At 41.4% G+C, this 25,524-nt stretch overlaps 1 protein-coding gene across 1 annotated transcript in view; it reads right to left on the bottom strand.

The window, feature by feature from the left end:
* The window catches only part of MAP4K1 (mitogen-activated protein kinase kinase kinase kinase 1), a 112,439-nt gene that overhangs the window by 37,206 nt on the left and 49,709 nt on the right, over window positions 1-25,524 (bottom strand). The window contains exons 2-6 of the mRNA XM_069746576.1: window positions 24,316-24,373; window positions 4,929-5,019; window positions 2,501-2,565; window positions 2,006-2,061; window positions 1,484-1,531 (exon numbers count right to left, since the gene is read on the bottom strand). Coding sequence (XP_069602677.1) covers window positions 1,484-1,531; window positions 2,006-2,061; window positions 2,501-2,565; window positions 4,929-5,019; window positions 24,316-24,373 — 318 coding nt within the window. The remainder of the gene's footprint in view (window positions 1-1,483; window positions 1,532-2,005; window positions 2,062-2,500; window positions 2,566-4,928; window positions 5,020-24,315; window positions 24,374-25,524) is intronic.

The following is a 25,524-nucleotide window of genomic DNA, read 5'->3' as shown; positions in this document are numbered from 1 at the left end:
GCCCCTATAGTCTTCTCCCACACAGTATGATGCCCCACAACCTCCCCACACACAGTATGATGCCCCCACAGCCTCCCCACACACAGTATGATGCCCCCACAGCCTCCCCACACACAGTATGATGCCCCCATAGCTCCACGCACATAGTATGATGCCCCACAGTCCCTCCCACACAGTATGATGCCCCCACACCATGATGCTGCTCCTATAGCCCCACCCACAGTATGATGCCTCACAGTCCTGTCCACACAGTATAATGTCCCTACAGTCTCCCTCCCACACAGTATGATGCCTCCCCACACACAGTATTATGCCTCCACAGCCTCCCCACACACAGTATGATGCCTCCACAGTCTCTCCACCTACAGTACGATGCCCCACAGTCCCTCCCACACAGTATGATGCCCCACTGTCCCTCCCACACAGTATGATGCCTCCACAGTCTCCCCACCTACAGTACGATGCCCCACAGTCCCTCCCACACAGTATGATGCCCCACTGTCCCTCCCACACAGTATGATGCCCCACAACCTCCCCACACACAGTATGATGCCCCCACAGCCTCCCTCCCACACAGTATGATGCCCCCACACCATGATGCTACTCCTATAGCCCCACCCACAGTATGATGCCTCACAGTCCTGTCCACACAGTATAATGTCCCTACAGTCTCCCTCCCACACAGTATGATGACTCCCCACACACAGTATGATGCCTCCACAGCCTCCCCACACACAGTATGATGCCTCCACAGTCTCCCCATCTACAGTACGATGCCCCACAGTCCCTCCCACACAGTATGATGCCCCACTGTCCCTCCCACACAGTATGATGCCCCACAGCCTCCCCACACACAGTATGATGCTCCCATACCCCCCCCCACATACAGTACAGAGGCCCACAGACCCTCCAACACAGGATGATGCCCCACAGTCCCTTCCACACAGTATGATGCCCCCATAGCCTCCACACACACAGTATTATGATTATGATCATGGTCCTCACACACACATCTCACTTGCCTTCATTCCTGCTCCTCAGTGATGGAGCTGCTCTCCGCTGTCCAGTCACATGTCTGAGACTGTAAAGTGATCTCAAGGTTCAGTGTCTACATGGAGAAAATTATGTAGTAGGGATCTGACAAATCCCTGATCTACCATTGTGTTCAACTGTATCTATGTTCCAAGGACATTAATAAATGTGAAGTTGGGACCTACCTCCAACCTCCCAGGACATCTTCCCAAAGTTGAGACAGTTTGGAGATATGACCTTACCATCCTTGGTCTCTATAGTTATTATAGCTATCAAAAAGATGATTAATTAAGCAATGACCGCACCCATCCCCTATTTTCCCTCAAGACAGATGAACATCTCACTAAAAGGGTGGCTTTTTTTTACTTTAGAGATGAGCAAATTTTCATCTCACTCGTCTGTAATTTTTCTGCGTTTTGCCAATGTAAGAATGACTGCAGCTGGCACCTACCTTAATGTCTCTGTGCATCTTCCCTTGGTTATGAAGGTAGGACAGTCCCTGCACAGAAATGTCAACATGGGATTGCGTTTATCATTCCTCTATACGTACAGTATCTCTAAGTAAGGTAAGAATGCTTTAGTTCAATAGTCCAAAAATTTTGACTATGAAGAACAGAAACCAGGGCTTGATTACCCTAATTAAAAATCGTTCAAATCATGGTATCCTCATATACATTCATTTTTGAAAATTATTAGCTATAACCTTGGACAAATATTTGTCCACACCAGCACCACCTAGGTCCATATTAGCTTTTTTCTTCAAGTATGTAATAAAAAATAAAAGTAAAAAAAAACACATCTGTTCCGAAACATAAAGAAAAGTGTTCATCCCTTATACATTAAAAAGGGCTCACATCCAAAGTTTTGCCCCCAGGGTCTACTCTACTAGTGAGCTGAACCAGAGTCGGAATTACAATGACTTCTATTATTTACTAAAATACGACAGACCTTGTATTACACCATATACACTCACTTGGAGGGTTTCTCTACACACATAAGCAACTTGTAGCTCGGAAAGTGCTCCTGTAACTGAAGAAAAAAAATATTTCCACGTTAAACAAAAAAAACAAAACGCTTAAAGGAAACCGGTCATCAGAATTCACCCCTAGCGATTTATTAGCTTCCTAGCACCCTATTTAAAGAGGTCTTTAGTAGCCCTAAAAACTAAAAAATTGTTTAAAAACTAATTTTAATTGTCCCTGTTCTCCCTGTCTTTGATCACCGGACTAGTCCAGGACCACTGTCAATCAGTGCCACAGTTCACAGGGGAGCATGCCCACAGTAGTGTAAATGACATCCCCTTTGTGCGAAAGGGAAGCAGGAAGGTGGACAAGAAGCCGTCCCTCCTCTCCGCCTCACTGTTCTCTCCGAACACATTGATAAAATGCTCCCAATACCCTTGAGGGGTAAATCCTGATGATACATTCCTTTTAAGATACAGAAGCTTATGAATAAAACCTTTCTCTACCTTGATATATGTCTTGGAGGGAACCTCCTCCACAGAATTCCATACAAATCCACAACTTGTTTGCCCTGAAATTTAGAAAAAAACATCAGGAGTCGGCAATATGAAATTTAAGTGCAAAGAAACATCAGGCGTCAGCAATACAGCTCTGTATTTTATATATGGAGGAACAGAATGAAACCCAACTGAGCGCAATGTCCACATCTATATATATAATTGCCTAAGTGTTTTTCCGTCTGTCGGTCTGTCTGTCCTGGAACCTGGCGGCCTCGACCAATCAGAGACCGACACAGCATCGACGTAGAAATCCCGCGTCTCTGATTGGTCGAGGCCGCCAGGCCTCGACCAATCAGCAACGGGCACAGCGACGATGATGTCATAAAGGACGTAGAAATCCCGCGTCCACATCTATATATATAATTGTCTAAGGGTTTTTCCGTCTGTCTGTCTGTCTGTCTGTCCTGGAAATCCCGCGTCTCTGATTGGTCGAGGCCGCCAGGCCTCGACCAATCAGAGACCGGCACAGCATCAACGTAGAAATCCCGCGTCTCTGATTGGTCGAGGCCGCCAGGCCTCGACCAATCAGCAACGGGCACAGCGACGATGTTGTCATAAAGGTTGGTCCCCGCTGTCATCATTTATTTTTATACAAGTAAGTGTCCTCCTATATGGTCCTCTAGGTTTTATATTTACCACACGTAATTTTGTTATTTATAATTAAGCACAAATTTATCATGCACTATTTATATAATTTATAATTTCCACACTTTTTCACAGTTCCCTTTTTCCTGATCAGCGTTGCTGATCTGGTCATATTGGACCTTTTGTATTTTTATATATGGACACATCAATTATATTATAGGGGCAACTAAGAGCCACAGGCACTGCTATAATTAGCTATATTTATAGATTCAATTATTCAAATATATTTTAACAGAATTTTAAATACACATATATATATATTAAACATTTTTGTTTGTATTTTTTATCTAAGTGTTTTTGTATGGTCTGTTAATGTTGAATAAAATATTATATATACCAGTACTTTCTGTGGTGATTGCTCTTGGGGATTTATTCTATGGGGTTGAGCATGATTTCTTATAAGTAATGTAGTGGTTTCACTACACCTGTGGCATACTGGGTTTTTCAGGGTGGATATTTATATTTATTATATATATATTTTTAGGATTTCTTATAATTTTTTATATAGGTACCTCTTTTTATTTTACCCTGCTGACGATAGTGTGCTTTGTTAATTATAAAGGACGTAGAAATCCCGCGTCTGATTGGTCGAGGCTGCCAGGCCTCGACCAATCAGCAACGGGCACAGCGACGATGATGTCATAAAGGACGTAGACATCTCACGTTTCTGATTCAGCGACGGGCACAGTATCGACGTAGATGTCATAATGGTTGCCATGGCGATGATGATGTCATAAAGGTTGCCTCGACCAATCAGCGACGGGCACAGTGTGCTGCGAATTCTGGAATCATCATTGTCCATATACTATGGGGACATGCATATTCTAGAATACCCGATGCGTTAGAATCGGGCCACAATCTAGTCTATATATATAATTGCCTAAGGGTTTTTCCGTCTTTCTGTCTGTCTGTCTTTCTGTCTGTCTGTCTGTCTGTCCTGGAAATCCCGGCTCTCGGATTGGTCGAGGCCACCAGGTCTCGACCAATCAGCAACGGGCACAGCGACGATGATGTCATAAAGGACGTAGATATCTCACATTTCTGATTCAGCGACGGGCACAGTAGCGACGTAGATGACATAATGGTTGCCATGGCGACGATGATGTCATAAAGGACGTAGACATCCTGCGTCTCTGATTGATGTCATAAAGGTTGCCTCGACCAATCAGCGACGGGCACAGTCTGCCGCGAATTCTGGAATCATCATTGTCCATATACTACGGGGACATGCATATTCTAGAATACCCGATGCGTTAGAATCGGGCCACAATCTAGTAACCAATAAGGATTGTTGGAGAAGATGTGATGGACTATTAAAAGCCAAAAGCTAGCTTGAAAACTTGTTATAGGGCTACAAACTTGATTAGGGTCAACTCTGCAAGATACTTCCTCTTGGGTCAAGACAGTGGTGACTACTGTGGTCATGATGGGACAATAAGTTAAGCAAAGCTGAAGGTAAGCGTTTCGTTATCCAGGGCAAAGAGTCCGATCAATACTTTGAGCTGGTATCTAAACTCCATGACCAAGGAAATTTGGTCGTCACCTCTCTGGTACACTCCCGGCTAAAGGTGTCCAAAACATAAAAACATTATCCAAAAGTTGTGTTGGCCATCAAATATTACCATCAACATAATAGCTCAAGTGGGAGAAAAGTTCAGATGTGGACATACACCAAGTTGTGTAGCCTGGTCTTGGAGACAATGTCTGTTCAATCTTAGAAAATCCTCACCTCATATAGCTTCCATAGTATGTGACTATGTTTTTGTGAGCACAGCTCTTCAACATGATCACCTCCTGCTGGATAACCGAAAAGTCTTCGTCTGCAAAATAAGTAGAAAGATGAAAAAAAAATGTAAGGTTTTTCCTTGTGTGATCATCACCTAACTTTTCCTACCTACGGTCATTGACCAAAATAATGGAACCAATCTATCTACAAAATTAAAAAAAAATGACTCATAAATATAAATGTCATTGGACTATGAATTTTTTTTTGTGATGGGAAAAAAATTTGGTTAATCCCTAAGTTGTCCAAAGCACCCAACGGCCTTCCTTTACTATATGCAATGATTTACTTTGGAGGTCTTGTAGTTTTACACCCTAGTCAATGTAAAGTGGCCTGTCGATGCTCTCCTAGATTCAAGTGCATGTATATATTTCTAGTCTCCCAGCATAACTAGCTATTTAGGATATGTACAATTTAAGATCTGGTTGTCACCCAATTTTCCTAAAATTTTGACAAAAAACATACATTTTTTGATATCCTTTTCTAACCCTGGAATGGAAAGTGTTTTTGCTGTATATGTACAGGTAGGTAGGAACCTTCCAGTGACCTATATCACCTGTCAGACAGTCGTCTGTACCTACTTGGTTTCCATTTAAAGTAACAGACAGAATTCACCAATGTAAAAAAAAACAAAGCATGTCAAAAATCCAGAATGTGCCGACCTACAACCTTCATACAGTAATGGCAGCATGCCTTGACTAGGGTCCGACAACCTAGTTTCCAGAACTCATAGAACATTCATGAGATGGACACTAAATATTTTTTTGACTTCAGAAAAATTATGGAGAACCTAGAGAAGACCCAAGCAATGATCAACAGCCTTAGAATTGACCTGATCGGAACATAAATGAAGCTCCCAGTGTCTTCACAAATCCAAGACATCAAGACTTTGAAGAATTAGTGACATCCAATGTCCTACATGTCCATTTACATCAGGGGCTTTGCTTGCAATGTAGTTTCCACATTTTCAGTACACGCATCCAACCTAAGAAAGCACTGAAGTTACATGAGGAGAAAACCAGAGAACCAAACTGGGAAAACCTTGAGAAAACCCAAAACAATGATGGAGAACTTTATGAATTACAATGATCTGAGGTCAATTAAAGTCCATAGTGCTGCAAGAGTCATTATGAATGCCAGACATTTACATCGGGAGCATAGATGGAGATTGTTCCCCAATATACATCTCCATTGGAAGACTTCTATATACAGCATGGTGATAAATGGGAAGTAAAGAATGAAGCCTCCTCAGATACAGTTTCTCTAACACGCAAGTGATCGCATGCAAGTGACAAGAGGTATAGAGGCGTCCATTCAAATGAATAGTTACCGTCATTTAATATTATATGGTCATGTTGAGTCTACCATAGCTAGAGTTGCAGTCTCTGTCTTTGGCCAACAGGGGTATCCCTTGTGGAGAAGCCTCTCCATAACATCCACATACCCTAACAGGACATTTTGACTGGTTTTACAGAACAGACAATTAAAAAAGATCTGAAACAAAACTACAGTATCAGGCTCTGTTCACAAGTCCACTTGTCATCTGCTTGTAATGGATTCGTTATAAACGGAGCAAAAAAACCCAAAAAGGATGCACACTTTGATTTCCATTTTTCATCCATTTTTGCTCAATTTGTAAAGGACCCATTTTTTCTAGAATTTCCATAACAGATGACCATCCATTCTGATTCGTTTCCCATAAACTTCAATATTAAAAAATACTGATCCAGTTGCCATCGTTTTTTTGGTCAATGAAAATAAAATTGTGCAGACTATTGTGCCTTGATTTTTTTAATAGTTTTCTTGAGTAATTTACTCCGTTTTGATGCCGTTAGTACTTGCTCCTTATACTCGCCACTTTTTAAGTTGTATTTTTTTTTAAAGTATCTTTGTTTTCCCTTGATAACTTTGCTTATCAAGATTTTTTACACCAATTCATGAAATGCAACTTTTCCCAAATGTCTCATTTTTTAGCGCATCCCAGTTTTCCCATAGAGTAAGGTTTCTGTATGATTTTTTTTTTTAGGTTGGCACATTTTTGAGACTTTTTATAGGATATCCAACTTTTGGTGCTGGATTATATTATATAGGAGTGTGGGGAGCTGTATTATATTCTATGAGGGGTCTGCATTATATTCTATGGGGGAGGGTGGGAGATAGCATTATACTATATGAGGGGGCTAAATTATATTTTATGGAGGGCTGCATTATACTATATGAGGGGGCTACATTATATTCTATGGTGAGCTGAATTATACTATATGAGGGGGCTGCATTGTATTATATGAGGGGGCTGCATTATACTCTGTGAGAGGGTCTGCATTATATTCAATGAGGGGCTGCATTATACCCCATGAGGGGGCTACATTATATTCTAAGGGGGGATGCATTATACTATATGAGGGAGGCTGCGTTATATTATGTGGGGGTTATATTATATTCTATGGAGGCTGCATTATACTCTATGAGGGGGCTACATTATATTCTGTGGGGTGGCTGCATTATACTCTATGGGGTGGCTGTTTTATGCTCTATGGGGTGGCTGCATTATACTATATCGGGGCTGCATTATAGTAGATTGAGGACTATTGGGAATAAATTATACTATATAAAGAACTATGGGGTACATTATACTATGGGAAGTGAATTGTACTACATGGAGGACTATGGGGGGTGCATGATACTATGTGAAGGACCATGAGGAGTGTACTATACTGTATGGAGGACTAATGAGTGTATTATACTATATGGAGGACTGAAGAGTGTATTCTACTTTATGGAGGACTATGGAGAGTATATTATATTATATGGAGGACTATGGGGAGTGTATTATAATATATAGAGGACTATGGGGAGTATATTATACTATATGGAGGACTATGCATAATGTATTATACTATATGGAGGACTATGGGGAGGGTATTATACTGTATGGAGTACTATGGGGTGTATATTATACTATATCGAGGACTATGGGGAGTGTATTACACTATATGGAGGACTATGGAAAGTGTATTATACTATATGGAGGACTATGGGGAGTGTATTATATTATATGGAGGACTATGGGGAGTGTATTATACTATATGGAGGCCTATGGGGAGTGTATTATACTATATGGAGGACTATGCGTAGTGTATTATACTATATGGAGCGTTATGGGGAGGGTATTATACTGTATGGAGTACTATGGGGTGTGTAATATACTAAATGGAGGACTATGGGGAGTATATTACACTAAATGGAGTACTATGGGGCACATTATATTATATGGAGGACTATGGGGTGTGCATTATGTAATAAAGAGGACTGTGATGCCCATTATACTATATAGAGGATTGTGGGGTGCATTATACTATGTGGAGGACTATGGGGTGTGTCATACTAAACAAGCAAAATGCTGCCCACTCATTGAGTGATTGGATTGTTTATGCCGGAACAAAAATCATTGTTCTCAGCAGCACATCGCCCAGTGAAAACTGCAGATATGCTGCTGATAACAGGATATTGTATAGGGACAGATTGATCTATTAGTGATTATTCTGTCCCCATCGTTATTACTCAGCAGGTGGAAAACAAGCGTCGAATGACTTCAATATTGTCGATCACACTCGTTCAGTGGCCTGAACTCAGCGCATGTAAATACAACCAAAATGCTTCTGTGCGATGTGCAATATGTGTGCATTTGGGGCCCCATTTTTTAATTTTGCACAGGGCCCCCACTTTGTCTAAAACCGGCTTTGGCTCAGTGCATAAGTGTGAACACAGATTAGTATTAGTATCTCACCGTATGTGCTATAGACACCGATGGGCTCTGCTGCTTGCTGCAGGGTGTGGAGGAGTAAACGTTGATAAGGAAGTCATATGCCAACCACAAAAAAAGTTGTTTCTTCTATTAAGATAAAGTTTACTTGAAAACTTCTGATAATATTAAAAACTTTAGTTCTGGAACATCCGGTTACCGTACTTTGAAAGATTAGGCTTAAAAATCTTCCAGCTACGCCCACGTATAGAGATCCCCTTTCATCTCTGCAAGATGAATGTGTCTACCATGGCCATGTTCCCTGTGCAAAAATGTAGCACGGAGTGGGATGGGGAGGGTCCCGGTAAAGTTGATAGGAGTGCTAAATTTTGCACTGCACATGGATCAATACTGTTTTCCTTCATTAGCAGGAGCTGCTTTTATGTTTTTACGCCTTTTTTCCCCTTACTAGGGTTATGGCTAGGGTTAGGCTTAGGGCTAAGGTTAAGGTTAGGCTTAGGGTTAAGGTTAGGGCAATAAAATTGGTACGGGAAAAAAAATGTAATAAAAAAGCAAAACAATACATAACAACATAAAACTTTTTATTTTAACATTTTAGCCATAAGCAGAGAAAAACAAAGACGGGAAGTACGAACTACAATTATATCAGTATTTTTCTCAAAATAACGATAAATGTGTTTGGGGGATAAGGGGTTGAATGATGGACTGATGGAGGCGACCTACACGCTGTCAATCGGGAGAAGGTGAGAGCGGCTGAAGCAAAAGGTCGTCTTCTAAATTGAGCGGAGGAGGAGGAGGTGTGCCGGGAGTCCAGAAGAATTCAGAGTTCTCCTTTATTATCCTTCGCTGCATATTAAACACCGGTATAAGATAAGATAAACAAAGCAACAGCGCCCCCCTTGTTTATGGACTTGTCTGGTATAGACGCTCAGGTACAGTGGGGAAAATAAGTATTTGATTCTCTGTGGATTTTGCAAGTTTTCCCACCTACAAAGAATGGAGAGGACTCTAATTTGTATCATAGGTACACCACCTGTGAGAGACAGAATCTAAAAACAAAGTCCATAAAATCACATTGTATGATTTTTACAGAATTTGCATTTTATTACATGAAATAAGTATTTGATCACCTACCTACCAACCAGCAAGAATTCTGCCTCTCACAGACCTGTCAGTTTTTCTTTAAGAGGCTCTCCTATTCCGCACTCATTACCTGTATTAATTGCAACTGTTTGAACTCATTACCTGTATAAAAGACTCTACACAATCAATCATTCTCAAACCTCTCCACCATGGCCAAGACCAAAGAGCAGTCTAAGGACACCTGGGACAAAATTGTAGACCTGAACAAAGCTGTGATGGGCTACACGACAATAGGCAAGTAACTTGTGAGAAGACAACAACTGTTGGTGCAATTATTAGAAAATGGAAGAAACACAAGATGACTGTCAATCTTCCTCAGTCTGGGGCTCGATGCAAGATCTCACTTGCTAAGGTGAGGATGATTCTCAGAAATATCAGGAATCAGCCCATAACTACATGAGAGGACCTGGTCAATGACCTGAAAAGAGCTGGGACCGCAGTCTCAAACATTACCATTAGTAACACACTACACCGTCACCTCAAGGATTAAAATCCTGCAGGGCACGCAAGGTCCCCCTGCTCACGCCAGCACATGTCCAGGCCTGTTTGAAGTTCACCAATGACCATCTGCATGATCCAAAGGAGGTATGTGAGAAGGTAATGTGGTCAGATGAGACCAAAATAGAACTTTTTGGTTTCAACTCCACTCCATGTGTTTGAAGGAAGAATGATTAGTACAATCCCAAGAACACCATCCCAACTGTGAAGCATGGTGGGGGAAACATCATAGTTTGGGGTGCTTTTCTGCAAAGGGGACAGGGCGACTGCACCATATTGAAGGGAGGATGAATGAGGTCATGTATCACAAGATTTTGGACAACAACCTCTTTCCCTCAGTAAGAGCATTGAAGATGGGTCATGGCTAGGGCTACAAGCATGGCTATGACCCAGAACACACAGTGAGAGCACTAAGGAATGGCTCCGTAAGATACATTTCAAGGTCCTGGAGTGGCCTAGTAAGTCTCCAGACATGAACCCAATAGAAAACCTTTGGAGGGAGGTAAAACTCTATGTTACCCAGCGACAGCCCTGAAACCTGAAAGATCTGGAGCAGATCTGTATGTAGGAGGGGGCCAAAATCCCTGCTGCAGTGTGTGCAAACCTGGTCAAGAACTACAGGAAACGTCTGACCTCTGCAATTGCAAACAAAGGTTTCTGTACCAAATATTAAGTTCTGTTTTTCTACTGTATCAAATACTTATTTCATGAAATAAAATGCAAATTAATTATATAAAAATCATACAATGCGATTCTCTGGTTTCTATTTTTCGATTCTGTCTCGCACAGGTGAAGTGTACCTACGATAAAAATCACAGATCTCTGAATTCTTTGTAGGAGGGAAAACTTGCAAAATCGGCAGCGTATCAAATACTTATTTTCCCCGCTGTATATCTCCTGGATTGGGAATTAGCTGCAATGCCAGACATGGCCTACAGACAATTGAGGCGCTGTTTCTGAAAGAAAGCAGCTTCGTTTTTCTTAAGTAAGTGATGTCCTTAAATGTCATTAGTTCACCAAGCAGCAGTGCAAGTACGGAATTACAAAGTTGAAAGCGGTCTAACCTTTGCAGATACACCCTCATAAATTCTGTTTACCATGAAATTAACCACAAGACAGCAGTCAGTATTTAGCAGTGACATAAGCTGTAGCCCTGCACATTAACAGCTACAGATTGTGGATATGTGGGCGAGTAAATATCAATATAAAAGAACAATGCAGAACAACAAATATTGAAGGCAACATCACTCCTGAGAGTTGATCACACAAGAAATTTTACCTACCTAGAAAACAGAGGAGTCACCTAAAGAGGACCGGTCACTCACCATAAATATCTATATTTTTTACCGCTGTTCTCCTGAATCCGGCGATGTTTTTCTTCTGTTCCTGCTCCTCTCCGTTCCTGAGATATGGCTTCCCCTTCTCTGTAAGGGAAGTTGTCATCTTCTTGGAGGCCACACCCAGTTGGATAAAAAGGCTAAATTTGTATTCAAGGAAGAGGAAGCCATATCTCAGAGATGGAGAGGTGCAGGAACAAAAGAAAAACATCGCCGGATTCAGGAGAACAGCTACATTTACACCAGGTAAAAAAAACACATATTGATGACAGGTTACAGGCTGCTCCTTAAAGGGTAACTCTCAGAAAATCAGATTTGATGGCTGCCAATATTTTCAACTGTCCCAATTATTCAGATAAAATGTTCTCAAAGCTGAAAAAGGGGTTAGGTTTATGCAAACTTTGCAAGTGAGTGAATGTTTTGGCCGGTGTCACACTTGCGCGTGCAATGCGAGAAGCTCACGTGAGTCTCTCGCATCAATACCCGGCACTGCCGCCGGCACTCGGGACCGGAACGTTCAGCTACATGTATTTCTATCCAGCCGCAAGCTCCGGTCCCGAGTGCCGGCGGCAGTGCCGGGTATTGATGCGAGAGACTCACGCGAGCTTCTCGCATTGCACGCGCAAGTTTGACCCCGGTCTTTTGGTGGGTCGGGGGCAATCCCAGGATAATGCAGAGATGGGACAATGTGTTCTCAGCAATGCGATCACCATTGATTTCCAGAACAAGTGGTTATAATATTTCACCTCAGGGATTCTCAAACGGGCAATGCCTGACACTGAGGAAGGGGTCACATTCAGCCTGGAAGACAATACTGCTGAGGAGAGGAGGTAGGAGGAGAGGATATTAGTGGACGTGGACAGAGAAAGGCACTGTAGCTCAAATCACATGTGCAGCCAGTAGGACCTGCTCCCAGTACTGTGGTATCAGCCCCCGCAGAACAGGCCATACGGTACTGCTGTGATGTTAGCGGCTGAGAGTCCGGGGCAATACAGAAAGTTACCGTCCTCTGAAGACCCCACATGCCTTTATGCTGGGAGGGATGGGGAAGATTTACAGAAAATAATAATTCTTTTCCTGACGAGATAGGCCCCACTTGGAACCATTCTACATAGAGGAAATGCAATGGGCAAGTTGACCATTCGTGGCCACGGGAAGATGAAGGGAGTAACAGAGACCATGAAGATTTCCTTCAAAGTAACTGACGCACCCTTGCTAATGTGGTATAGGCAGAACAGTCCGATGAAAAGGGGTGAAGACTAGTGATGAGCGAGTATACTGGTTGCTCGGGTTTTCCGGAGCACGCTCGGGTGGTCTCCGAATATTTGTGACTGCTCGGAGATTTAGGTTTTGTTGACGCAGTTGCATGATTTACAGCTGTTAGCCAGCCTGAGTACATGTGGGGGTTGCCTGGTTGCTAGGGAATCCCCACATGTAATCAAACTAACAGTCACAAGTCATGCAGCTGAGGAAAACGAAATCTCCGAGCAGTCACAAATACTCGGAGACCACCAGAGCGTGCTCTGGAAAACCCGAGCAACCAGTATACTCGCTCATCACTAGTGAAGACGCACTGAGGCACGGTAGGGCAGGAGCTGTCGCTTACAGTCGCCTGCCGTTAAGGAGGCAAAGCACCCTCATAACAATGCCCTCATAACAATGCCCTCATAACAATGCTAACCCAAGCACTTACCACAATGTCCCCATTGGAGGAATCGGAGAGGAATCCACGGCTGTGGCCACAGTCCCCCCAACACTAGCCATTGTGTCTGTTATCAAACACTGCATGCCCAGTCAGCACAACACTTTCCCATAAATGCTCATGCCCTTTCTGCTGAATGACGGAAGTTACAAAAATCCCACACTGGACATTTATCACTTTCTGTTCCTGTCTTCCCAGATGAAGCAGCAGTCTGTGATGGTGTCCTCTGCTGAGACAGTAACGTCCTACTTATTTTAAATCATTTGAGAGGCCATGCTGCACCATAAAACATGTACAGTGTATATAAGGCTTGGTCAACATTGCATTTCGGCCACATATTCAAGACTATGGCGGGGATCCGCCTGAACCCCTGAAGAATGGGTTTCGCACATGCTCTCATTAAATCCACAGACTTCAATTAAAGAACGGAGTCCAAAACAAGCAGCTTTTATTCGACCAGACCTGCTTTTGGAGTAAAAATAGTGTTTGATAATTGAAGTAATTGGCTTCGTCCGGGTCACATCAGAGTCCTGTTTTTCTCGTGTTCACATGAAAACCTTGATGGAACCACAAATGTGTGGCCAAACATAATGCGTAAGTAGTATTACATGTGCTGCCCCTGCCAGTACAGGGATAATAAACACAGTGATGTCACAGTACAGGGATAATACACACAGTGATGTCACAGCACAGGGATAATAAACACAGTGATGTCACAGTACAGGAATAATAAACACAGTGATGTCACAGTACAGAGATAATACACACAGTGATGTCACAGTACAGGGATAATACACACAGTGATGTCACAGTACAGAGATAATAAACACAGTGATGTCACAGTACAGGAATAATAAACACAGTGATGTCACAGTACAGGGATAATAAACACAGTGATGTCACAGTACAGGAATAATAAACACAGTGGTGTCACAGTACAGAGATAATAAACACAGTGATGTCACAGTACAGGGATAATAAACACAGTGATGTCACAGTACAGGGATAATACACACAGTGATGTCACAGTACAGGGATAATACACACAGTGATGTCACAGTACAGAGATAATAAACACAGTGGTGTCACAGTACAGAGATAATAAACACAGTGATGTCACAGTACAGGGATAATAAACACAGTGATGTCACAGTACAGGGATAATAAACACAGTGATGTCACAGTACAGGGATAATAAACACAGTGATGTCACAGTACAGGAATAATAAACACAGTGGTGTCACAGTACAGAGATAATAAACACAGTGATGTCACAGTACAGGGATAATAAACACAGTGATGTCACAGTACAGGGATAATACACACAGTGATGTCACAGTACAGGGATAATACACACAGTGATGTCACAGTACAGAGATAATAAACACGGTGTCACAGTACAGAGATAATAAACACAGTGATGTCACAGTACAGGGATAATAAACACAGTGATGTCACAGTACAGGGATAATAAACACAGTGATGTCACAGTACAGGGATAATATACACAATGGTGTCACAGTACAGAGATAATAAACACAGTGATGTCACAGTACAGGGATAATAAACACAGTGATGTCACAGTACAGGGATAATACACACAGTGATGTCACAGTACAGGGATAATACACACAGTGATGTCACAGTACAGAGATAATAAACACAGTGGTGTCACAGTACAGAGATAATAAACACAGTGATGTCACAGTACAGGGATAATACACACAGTGATGTCACAGTACAGGGATAATAAACACAGTGATGTCACAGTACAGGGATAATAAACACAGTGGTGTCACAGTACAGAGATAATAAACACAGTGATGTCACAGTACAGGGATAATACACACAGTGATGTCACAGTACAGGGATAATACACACAGTGATGTCACAGTACAGAGATAATAAACACAGTGGTGTCACAGTACAGAGATAATAAACACAGTGATGTCACAGTACAGGGATAATACACACAGTGATGTCACAGTACAGGGATAATAAACACAGTGATGTCACAGTACAGGGATAATACACACAGTGATGTCACAGTACAGGGATAATAAACACAGTGGTGTCACAGTACAGAGATAATAAACACAGTGATGTCACAGTACAGGGATAATAAACACAGTGATGTCACAGTACAGGGATAATACACACAGTGATGTCACAGTACAGGGATAATACACACAGTGATGTCACAGTACAGAGATAATAAACACAGTGGTGTCACAGTACAGAGATAATAAACACAGTGATGTCACAGTACAGGGATAATAAACACAGTGATGTCACAGTACAGGGATAATAAACACAGTGATGTCACAGTACAGGGATAATATACACAGTGGTGTCACAGTACAGAGATAATAAACACAGTGGTGTCACAGTACAGGGATAATAAACACAGTGATGTCACAGTACAGGGATAATACACACAGTGATGTCACAGTACAGGGATAATACACACAGTGATGTCACAGTACAGAGATAATAAACACAGTGGTGTCACAGTACAGAGATAATAAACACAGTGATGTCACAGTACAGGGATAATACACACAGTGATGTCACAGTACAGGGATAATACACACAGTGATGTCACAGTACAGGGATAATACACAGTGATGTCACAGTACAGGGATAATACACACAGTGATGTCACAGTACAGGGATAATACACACAGTGATGTCACAGTACAGGGATAATACACACAGTGATGTCACAGTACAGGAATAATAAACACAGTGATGTCACAGTACAGGGATAATATACACAGTGATGTCACAGTACAGGGATAATACACACAGTGATGTCACAGTACAGGGATAATACACACAGTGATGTCACAGTACAGGGATAATACACAGTGATGTCACAGTACAGGGATAATACACACAGTGATGTCACAGTACAGGGATAATACACACAGTGATGTCACAGTGCAGGAATAATAAACACAGTGGTGTCACAGTACAGAGATAATAAACACAGTGATGTCACAGTACAGGGATAATACACACAGTGATGTCACAGTACAGGGATAATACACACAGTGATGTCACAGTACAGGGATAATACACAGTGATGTCACAGTACAGGGATAATACACACAGTGATGTCACAGTACAGGGATAATACACACAGTGATGTCACAGTACAGGGATAATACACACAGTGATGTCACAGTACAGGAATAATAAACACAGTGATGTCACAGTACAGGGATAATATACACAGTGATGTCACAGTACAGGGATAATACACACAGTGATGTCACAGTACAGGGATAATACACATAGTGATGTCACAGTACATGGATAATAAACACAGTGATGTCACAGTACAGGGATAATACACATAGTGATGTCACAGTACATGGATAATAAACACAGTGATGTCACAGTACAGTGATAATACACAGTGATGTCACAGTACAGGGATAATAAACAGTGATGTCACAGTACAGGGATAATACACATAGTGATGTCACAGTACAGGGATAATAAACACAGTGATGTCACAGTACATGGATAATATACACAGTGATGTCACCGTACAGGGATAATGCACACAGTGATGTCACAGTACAGGGATAATAAACACAGTGATGTCACAGTACAAGGATAATAAACACAGTGATGTCACCGTACAGGGATAATGCACACAGTGATGTCACAGTACAGGGATAATAAACACAGTAATGTCACAGTACAGTGATAATACACAGTGATGTCACAGTACAGGGATAATAAACACAGTGATATCACAGTACAGGGATAATAAACACAGTGATGTCACAGTACAGGGATAATAAACACAGTGATGTCACAGTACAGGGATAATAAACACAGTGATGTCACAGTACAGGGATAATACACACAGTGATGTCACAGTACAGGGATAATACACACAGTGATGTCACAGTACAGGGATAATACACACAGTGATGTCACAGTACAGGGATAATATACACAGTGATGTCACAGTACAGGGATAATACACACAGTGATGTCACAGTACAGGGATAATAAACCCAGTGATGTCACAGTACAGGGATAATAAACCCAGTGATGTCACAGTACAGGGATAATACACAGTGATGTCACAGTACAGGGATAATATATACACAGTGATGTCACAGTACAGGGATAATACACACAGTGATGTCACAGTACAGGGATAATAAACACAGTGATGTCACAGTACAGAGATAATACACACAGTGATGTCACAGTACAGGGATAATAAACACAGTGATGTCACAGTACAGGGATAATACACACAGTGATGTCACAGTACAGGGATAATACACACTGTGATGTCACAGTACAGGGATAATACACACAGTGATGTCACAGTACAGGGATAATAAACACAGTGATGTCACAGTACAGGGATAATACACACAGTGATGTCACAGTACAGGGATAATATACACAGTGATGTCACAGTACAGGGATAATACACACAGTGATGTCACAGTACAGGGATAATATACACAGTGATGTCACAGTACAGGGATAATAAACCCAGTGATGTCACAGTACAGGGATAATATACACAGTGATGTCACAGTACAGGGATAATACACACAGTGATGTCACAGTACAGGGATAATAAACACAGTGATGTCACAGTACAGGGATAATACACACAGTGATGTCACAGTATAGGGATAATAAACACAGTGATGTCACAGTACAGGGATAATACACACAGTGATGTCACAGTACAGGGATAATACACACAGTGATGTCACAGTACAGGGATAATACACAAAGTGATGTTACAATGCAGTGATAATACACACAGTGATGTCACAGTACAGGGATAATACACACAGTGATGTCACAGTACAGGGATAATACACACAGTGATGTCACAGTACAGGGATAATACACACTGTGATGTCACAGTACAGGGATAATACACACAGTGATGTCACAGTACAGGGATAATAAACACAGTGATGTCACAGTACAGGGATAATACACACAGTGATGTCACAGTACAGGGATAATATACACAGTGATGTCACAGTACAGGGATAATATACACAGTGATGTCACAGTACAGGGATAATAAACCCAGTGATGTCACAGTACAGGGATAATATACACAGTGATGTCACAGTACAGGGATAATACACACAGTGATGTCACAGTACAGGGATAATAAACACAGTGATGTCACAGTACAGGGATAATACACACAGTGATGTCACAGTACAGGGATAATACACACAGTGATGTCACAGTACAGGGATAATACACAAAGTGATGTTACAATGCAGTGATAATACACACAGTGATGTCACAGTACAGGGATAATACACACAGTGATGTCACAGTACAGGGATAATACACACAGAGATGTCACAGTACAGGGATAATAGACACAGTGATGTCACAGTACAGGGATAATACACACAGTGATGTCACAGTACAGGGATAATAAACACATTGATGTCACAGTACAGGGATAATACACACAGTGATGTCACAGTACAGGGATAATATACACAGTGATGTCACAGTACAGGGATAATACACACAGTGATGTCACAGTACAGATATAATGGAGTTTCCAGCCTCTGCACCTCCTTTGCACACTCTTGCCACATCCTTTTTGGGACACATTACACACGTTCTCTGAGAATTGTAATAAATAATAAATGTAATAAATAATACACACTTAAATATTAAACATTTTAATAAATACCTTTATTTAGAAAAAACAGATATGCTTTACCTAGTGCACACGGTCATGATATTAAAGATGGAAACTGCCATCAATCACCACCTGTCCTGGATATTAGAGGACATGCAGTAGGACAGGTTGCTTGAAGAACATCTGCTGGAGACAGAGGTCATGTCAGAATAGCATCTGGCAACCTGACCGGACACTGAGTGGAGGCGACCAAAGGAGAAGAAGATGAACACCTTTTTGTAACTGAGAAAGAAAATAAACCTCCATCTCATTCAGCCTGACATTTTAGTGCGTCTGGTCTCATGCTTTATGCAGCCCGTCCTATTGCGTGTCTTCTGAAACCTAGGATGGATTGCACAATGATATAGGAGGCAGTTGCCATCTTGGAATCCCTGATAGAGTGCAATAGATAAAAGTATAAATTTTTGCTAAACAATTGTATTAAGAAAAATGTTTAATATTTAGATGTGTATTATTTATTTTATTACATTTCTCGTAGAATCCCTTTAAAGAGCGTTCTCATTTTATTACTGGAGCTACTCTGTATGCCTATGTAACAGGAGGACACAGAGCTGAGGGGAGGATTCGTCTCATTCAAGCACTAAATTAGTACAGATTGCAAATGTCCTACATAACAAGATCACCATAATAACCAGCATGCCTATACTCAGGACCTGTCACCTCTGTGGACATGTTGGAATCACAGAATCCTAGAATGGTAGAGTTGGAAGGGACCTCCGGGGTCATCGTGTCCGACCCCCTGCTCAATGTAGGATTCACTAAACCATCTCAGACAGATGTCTGCCCAGCCTCTATTTGAAAACTTCCATTCAAGGAGAACTCACTGTTAATATTACATAGTTACATAGTTATTAAGGTTGAAGGAAGACTTTAAGTCCATCTAGTTCAGCCCATAGCCTAACCTAACATGCCCTAACATGTTGATCCAGAGGAAGGCAAAAAAAAAAACAGGTGGCAAAGAGTAAGCTCCACCTTAGGGAAAAAAATTCCTTCCCAACTCCACATATGGCAATCAGACTAGTTCCCTGGATCAACGCCCTATCAAGGAATCTAGTGTATATACCCTGTAACATTATACTTTTCCAGAAAGGTATCCAGTCCCCTCTTAAATTTAAGTAATGAATCACTCATTACAACATCATACGGCAGAGAGTTCCATAGTCTCACTGCTCTTACAGTAAAGAACCTGCTTCTATTATTATGCCTAAACCTTCTTTCCCCCAGACGAAGAGGATGCCCCCTTGTCCCTGTCTCAGGTCTATGATTAAAAAGATCATCAGAAAGGTCTTTGTACTGTCCCCTCACATATTTATACATTAAAATAAGATCACCCCTTAGTCTTCGTTTTTCCAAACTAAATAGCCCCAAGTGTAATAACCTATCTTGGTATTGCAGACCCCCCAGTCCTCTAATAACCTTGTTCGCTCTTCTCTGCACCCACTCTAGTTCAGCTATGTCTTTCTTATACACCGGAGACCAGAACTGTGCACAGTATTCTAAGTGTGGTCGAACTAGTGACTTGTATAGAGGTAAAATTATGTTCTCCTCATGAGCATCTATGCCTCTTTTAATGCATCCCATTATTTTATTTGCCTTTGTAGCAGCTGCCTGACACTGGCCACTGAATATGTGTTTGTCATCCACCCATACTCCCAGGTCTTTTTCATTGACGGTTTTGCCCAGAGTTTTAGAATCTTATTACTTCTACCCAAGTGCATGACCTTACATTTATCCCCATTAAAGCTCATTTGCCATTTATCAGCCCAAGCTTCTAGTTTACATAAATCATCCTGTAATATAAAATTGTCCTCCTCTGTATTGATTACCCTGCAGAGTTTAGTGTCATCTGCAAATATTGAAATTCTGCTCTGAATGCCCCCTACAAGGTCATTAATAAATATGTTAAAAAGAAGAGGGCCCAATACTGACCCCTGTGGTACCCCACTGCTAACCGTGACCCAGTCCGAGTGTGTTCCATTAATAACCACCCTTTGGTTCCTATCCCTGAGCCAGCTCTCAACCCACTTACACATATTTTCCCTTATCCCCATTATTCTCATTTTATGTATCAACCTTTTGTGTGGCACCGTATCAAAAGCTTTTGAAAAGTCCATATACACTACATCTACTGGGTTCCTTTGGTCCAGTCCGGAACTTACCTACAGTGCCTACAAGTAGTATTCAACCCCCTGCAGATTTAGCAGGTTTAATAAGATGCAAATAAGTTAGAGCCTTCAAACTTCAAACAAGAGCAGGATTTATTAACAGATGCATAAATCTTACAAACCAAAAAGTTTTGTTGCTCAGTTAAATTTTTATAAATTTTAAACATAAAAGTGTGGGTCAATTATTATTCAACCCCTAGGTTTAATATTTTGTGGAATAACCTTTGTTTGCAATTACAGCTAATAATCGTCTTTTATAAGACCTGATCAGGCCGGCACAGGTCTCTGGAGTTATCTTGGCCCACTCCTCCATGCAGATCTTCTCCAAGTTATCTAGGTTCTTTGGGTGTCTCATGTGGACTTTAATCTTGAGCTCCTTCCACAAGTTTTCAATTGGGTAAAGGTCAGGAGACTGACTAGGCCACTGCAACACCTTGATTTTTTGCCTCTTGAACCAGGCCTTGGTTTTCTTGGCTGTGTGCTTTGGGTCATTGTCTTGTTGGAAGATGAAATGACGACCCATCTTAAGATCCTTGATGGAGGAGCGGAGGTTCTTGGCCAAAATCTCCAGGTAGGCCGTGCTATCCATCTTCCCATGGATGCGGACCAGATGGCCAGGCCCCTTGGCTGAGAAACAGCCCCACAGCATGATGCTGCCACCACCATGCTTAACTGTAGGGATAGTATTCTTGGGGTCGTATGCAGTGCCATCCAGTCTCCAAACGTCACGTGTGTGGTTGGCACCAAAGATTTCGATCTTGGTCTCATCAGACCAGAGAACCTTGAACCAGTCAGTCTCAGAGTCCTACAAGTGATCATGAGCAAACTGTGGACGAGCCTTGACATGACGCTTTGAAAGTAAAGGTACCTTACGGGCTCGTCTGGAACGGAGACCATTGCGGTGGAGTACGTTACTTATGGTATTGACTGAAACCAATGTCCCCACTGCCATGAGATCTTCCCGGAGCTCCTTCCTTGTTGTCCTTGGGTTAGCCTTGACTCTTCGGACAAGCCTGGCCTCGGCATGGGAGGAAACTTTCAAAGGCTGTCCAGGCCGTGGAAGGCTAACAGTAGTTCCATAAGCCTTCCACTTCCGGATGATGCTCCCAACAGTGGAGACAGGTAGGCCCAACTCCTTGGAAAGGGTTTTGTACCCCTTGCCAGCCTTGTGACCCTCCACGATCTTGTCTCTGATGGCCTTGGAATGCTCCTTTGTCTATCCCATGTTGACCATGTATGAGTGCTGTTCACAAGTTTGGGGAGGGTCTTAAATAGTCAGAAAAGGCTGGAAAAAGAGATAATTAATCCAAACATGTGAAGCTCATTGTTCTTTGTGCCTGAACTACTTCTTAATACTTTAGGGGAACCAAACAGAATTCTAGTGGGTTGAGGGGTTGAATAATAAATGACCCTCTGAAAAGACTTTTCACAATTTAAAAAAAAAATAAACAAAGAAATAACATTCTTTTTTGCTGCAGTGCATTTCACACTTCCAGGCTGATCTACAGTCCAAATGTCACAATGCCAAGTTAATTCCAAATGTGTAAACCTGCTAAATCTGCAGGGGGTTGAATACTACTTGTAGGCACTGTAGTCATAGAAACTGATCAGATTAGTCTGACATGAACGGTCCCTAGTAAACCCGTGCTGATACTGGGTCATGAGGTTATTCCTCTTCAGATACTCCAGTATAGCATCCCTTAGAATGCCCTCCAGGATTTTACCCACAGTAGAGGTTAAGCTTACTGGCCGATAATTTCCGAGTTCAGTTTTTGTCCCCTTTGTGAATATTGGCACCACATTTGCTATATGCTAGTCCTGTGGCACAGACCCTGTTATTATGGAGTCTCTAAAGATTAAAAATAATGGTCTATCAATGACTGTACTTAATTCCTGCAGTACTTGGGGGTGTATCCCATCCGGGCCCGGAGATTTGTCAATTTTAGTGATTTTTAGACGCCGCCGCACTTCCTGCTGGGTTAAGCAGGTGACATTTAATGGGGAATTTTTATCACTAGTCATTTTGTCCGCCATGGGATTTTCTTGTGTAAATACTGATGAAAAAAAGTCATTTAGCATATTGGCTTTTTCCTCATCCTCATCCACCATTTCACCCAGACTATTTTTAAGGGGGCCAACACTATCATTTTTTAGTTTCTTACTATTTATGTAGTTAAAGAATATTTTGGGATTATTTTTACTCTCTCTGGCAATGAGTCTCTCTGTCTCAATCTTTGCTGCTTTGATTTGCTTTTTACAGAACTTATTTAATTTTCTGTATTTATTTAATGCCTCATCACTACCTACTTCCTTTAATTCTCTAAATGCTTTCTTTTTGTCACTTATTGCTCCCCTTACAGCTCTATTTAGCCATATTGGTTTCCTCCTATTTCTAGTATGTTTATTCCCATACGGTATATACTGTGCACAGGTCCTATCCAGGATGCTAATAAATGACTTCCATTTTCTTTGTGTATTTTTGTGTCTCAGGATATCGTCCCAGTTAATTGCACCAAGAATATGTGTATTCTTCATAAAGTAATTATCTTGAACCGTCTATTCTTACAACACTAGATTATGCCATTCTTCTGCTACTTTCCCTGCTACTTTCAAATTGACAACTGAGTGTTACCAGTGGGATACGTCTCCCGTCACAGTCTGACATGGTCAGCACTGATGGGTCAGTGTAACACTGTTTAGGGACACACCCATAGCTGGTAACACCCAATTGTCAATGTATTTATACATTTCTAGTGGATATAGCAGAGGAATGGCACAACATAGAATAATATTATGGGAAATACAAATATTTACTGAAACAGACATATTTTGGAGACTTGACAGGTCCATTTAACATATACTATTCAGGATATAACAGTTTGCAGACAAAGACAATTTTTTTTTTCATATTTTCTTAGTCATGTTTGGTTAATGTATAAGTAAAAAGATAGAATACAAAACAATAATGCCAAGATCGTCTCTATCACTTACCAGTCTCCTCCTTGACAATTTTCACCGCCGCCAACTCTCCGCTCACCTTGTTCCTTGTCTACACAAGAAGAAAAAAAACAAATGATGTAGACGTGAAGGTGAAGTCCTCCCGGAACTTCAATGGCCCATCTAGGGCATCTGAACCCGAACTTCCCTACACTGGGTCAACACTACATGATCCAATTCAATTTTTTTATACATCGAACTGGTGTCTCCGATGAGCCCTTTTTCCTTAAAAAAACAGACATCCAGAACCATATGATAATACCGAGTTTGGCGATATATTAGGAGAATGTGTACCTTGCAAGCTCCTCCCTAATTGTATGTGGTTGATATTGATCACGACTGGTTAATTGGTCGATGTTTATTTCCTCGGGATGTGGATGTAGGAGCTCGGAGATCATCAACCTCATACCCCATCCCATCACCATGCTCCTTCTGGTCCTATCACAGTGTAGCCATCATGATCCTGCCTAAATTGTCCCTCTTTTTCATTCGGTAAGAGTTGCAAAGCAACACTATGGAGGCTCACTGACACATTTCATTTTTTTGGCCATTACTTCGCTCTATAACTGGCTGTAGATGATGAGTTATGGTTCAAATAAATGTTTACGAAGGTCTAGGCCAGACGGGAAAATACGAAAACAACTCAAATCAAGCAATATGTCACCACTGAGTCACTGGATAGCATTGTCATGCAATGATACTTTCATTTCATCAAACTTTGCAAAAATGAATAGTACAAGAGAACACAAGAAACTTTGTAATATATCTTATCATAGAAATATTCTTCTTTCTCCACTTATGCCCCCTTTTCTTTTTTTTTGCAATTACATTGGCTCTATAACTGGCTCCAGATGATGAGCTATGGCTAAAAAAATATTAATAATGATCTGGGCTGGATGGAGAACATAAAGAAAGACAACAACTCAAATTAGAACAGAGTCACTGGATATAATTGTAATTATAATACTTGTTCTATATTATAATCATTAGTGCTAAATTTAATTTTCATTTCAACAAACTTTGCAAAAATGAAAAACACAAGAGAACACAAGAGTCTTTGTAATATACCTTAACCAATAAATATTCTTTTTTTTCTCCACTTATGACCCATCTCCTTCCTTTCAGGTCCTAAACTAATCATCCACTCTATAAAACAGCTCAAATCTGTGTTGGTCAAAGGAAAATGGATTGCAAGCTCCCTGA

This window comes from Ranitomeya imitator, chromosome 2 (assembly GCF_032444005.1).
Source record: "Ranitomeya imitator isolate aRanImi1 chromosome 2, aRanImi1.pri, whole genome shotgun sequence".
Lineage (NCBI taxonomy): Eukaryota > Metazoa > Chordata > Amphibia > Anura > Dendrobatidae > Ranitomeya > Ranitomeya imitator.
The sequence above is the reverse complement of the archived record's forward strand: the minus strand, read 5'-3'. Positions and strand labels throughout refer to the sequence as shown.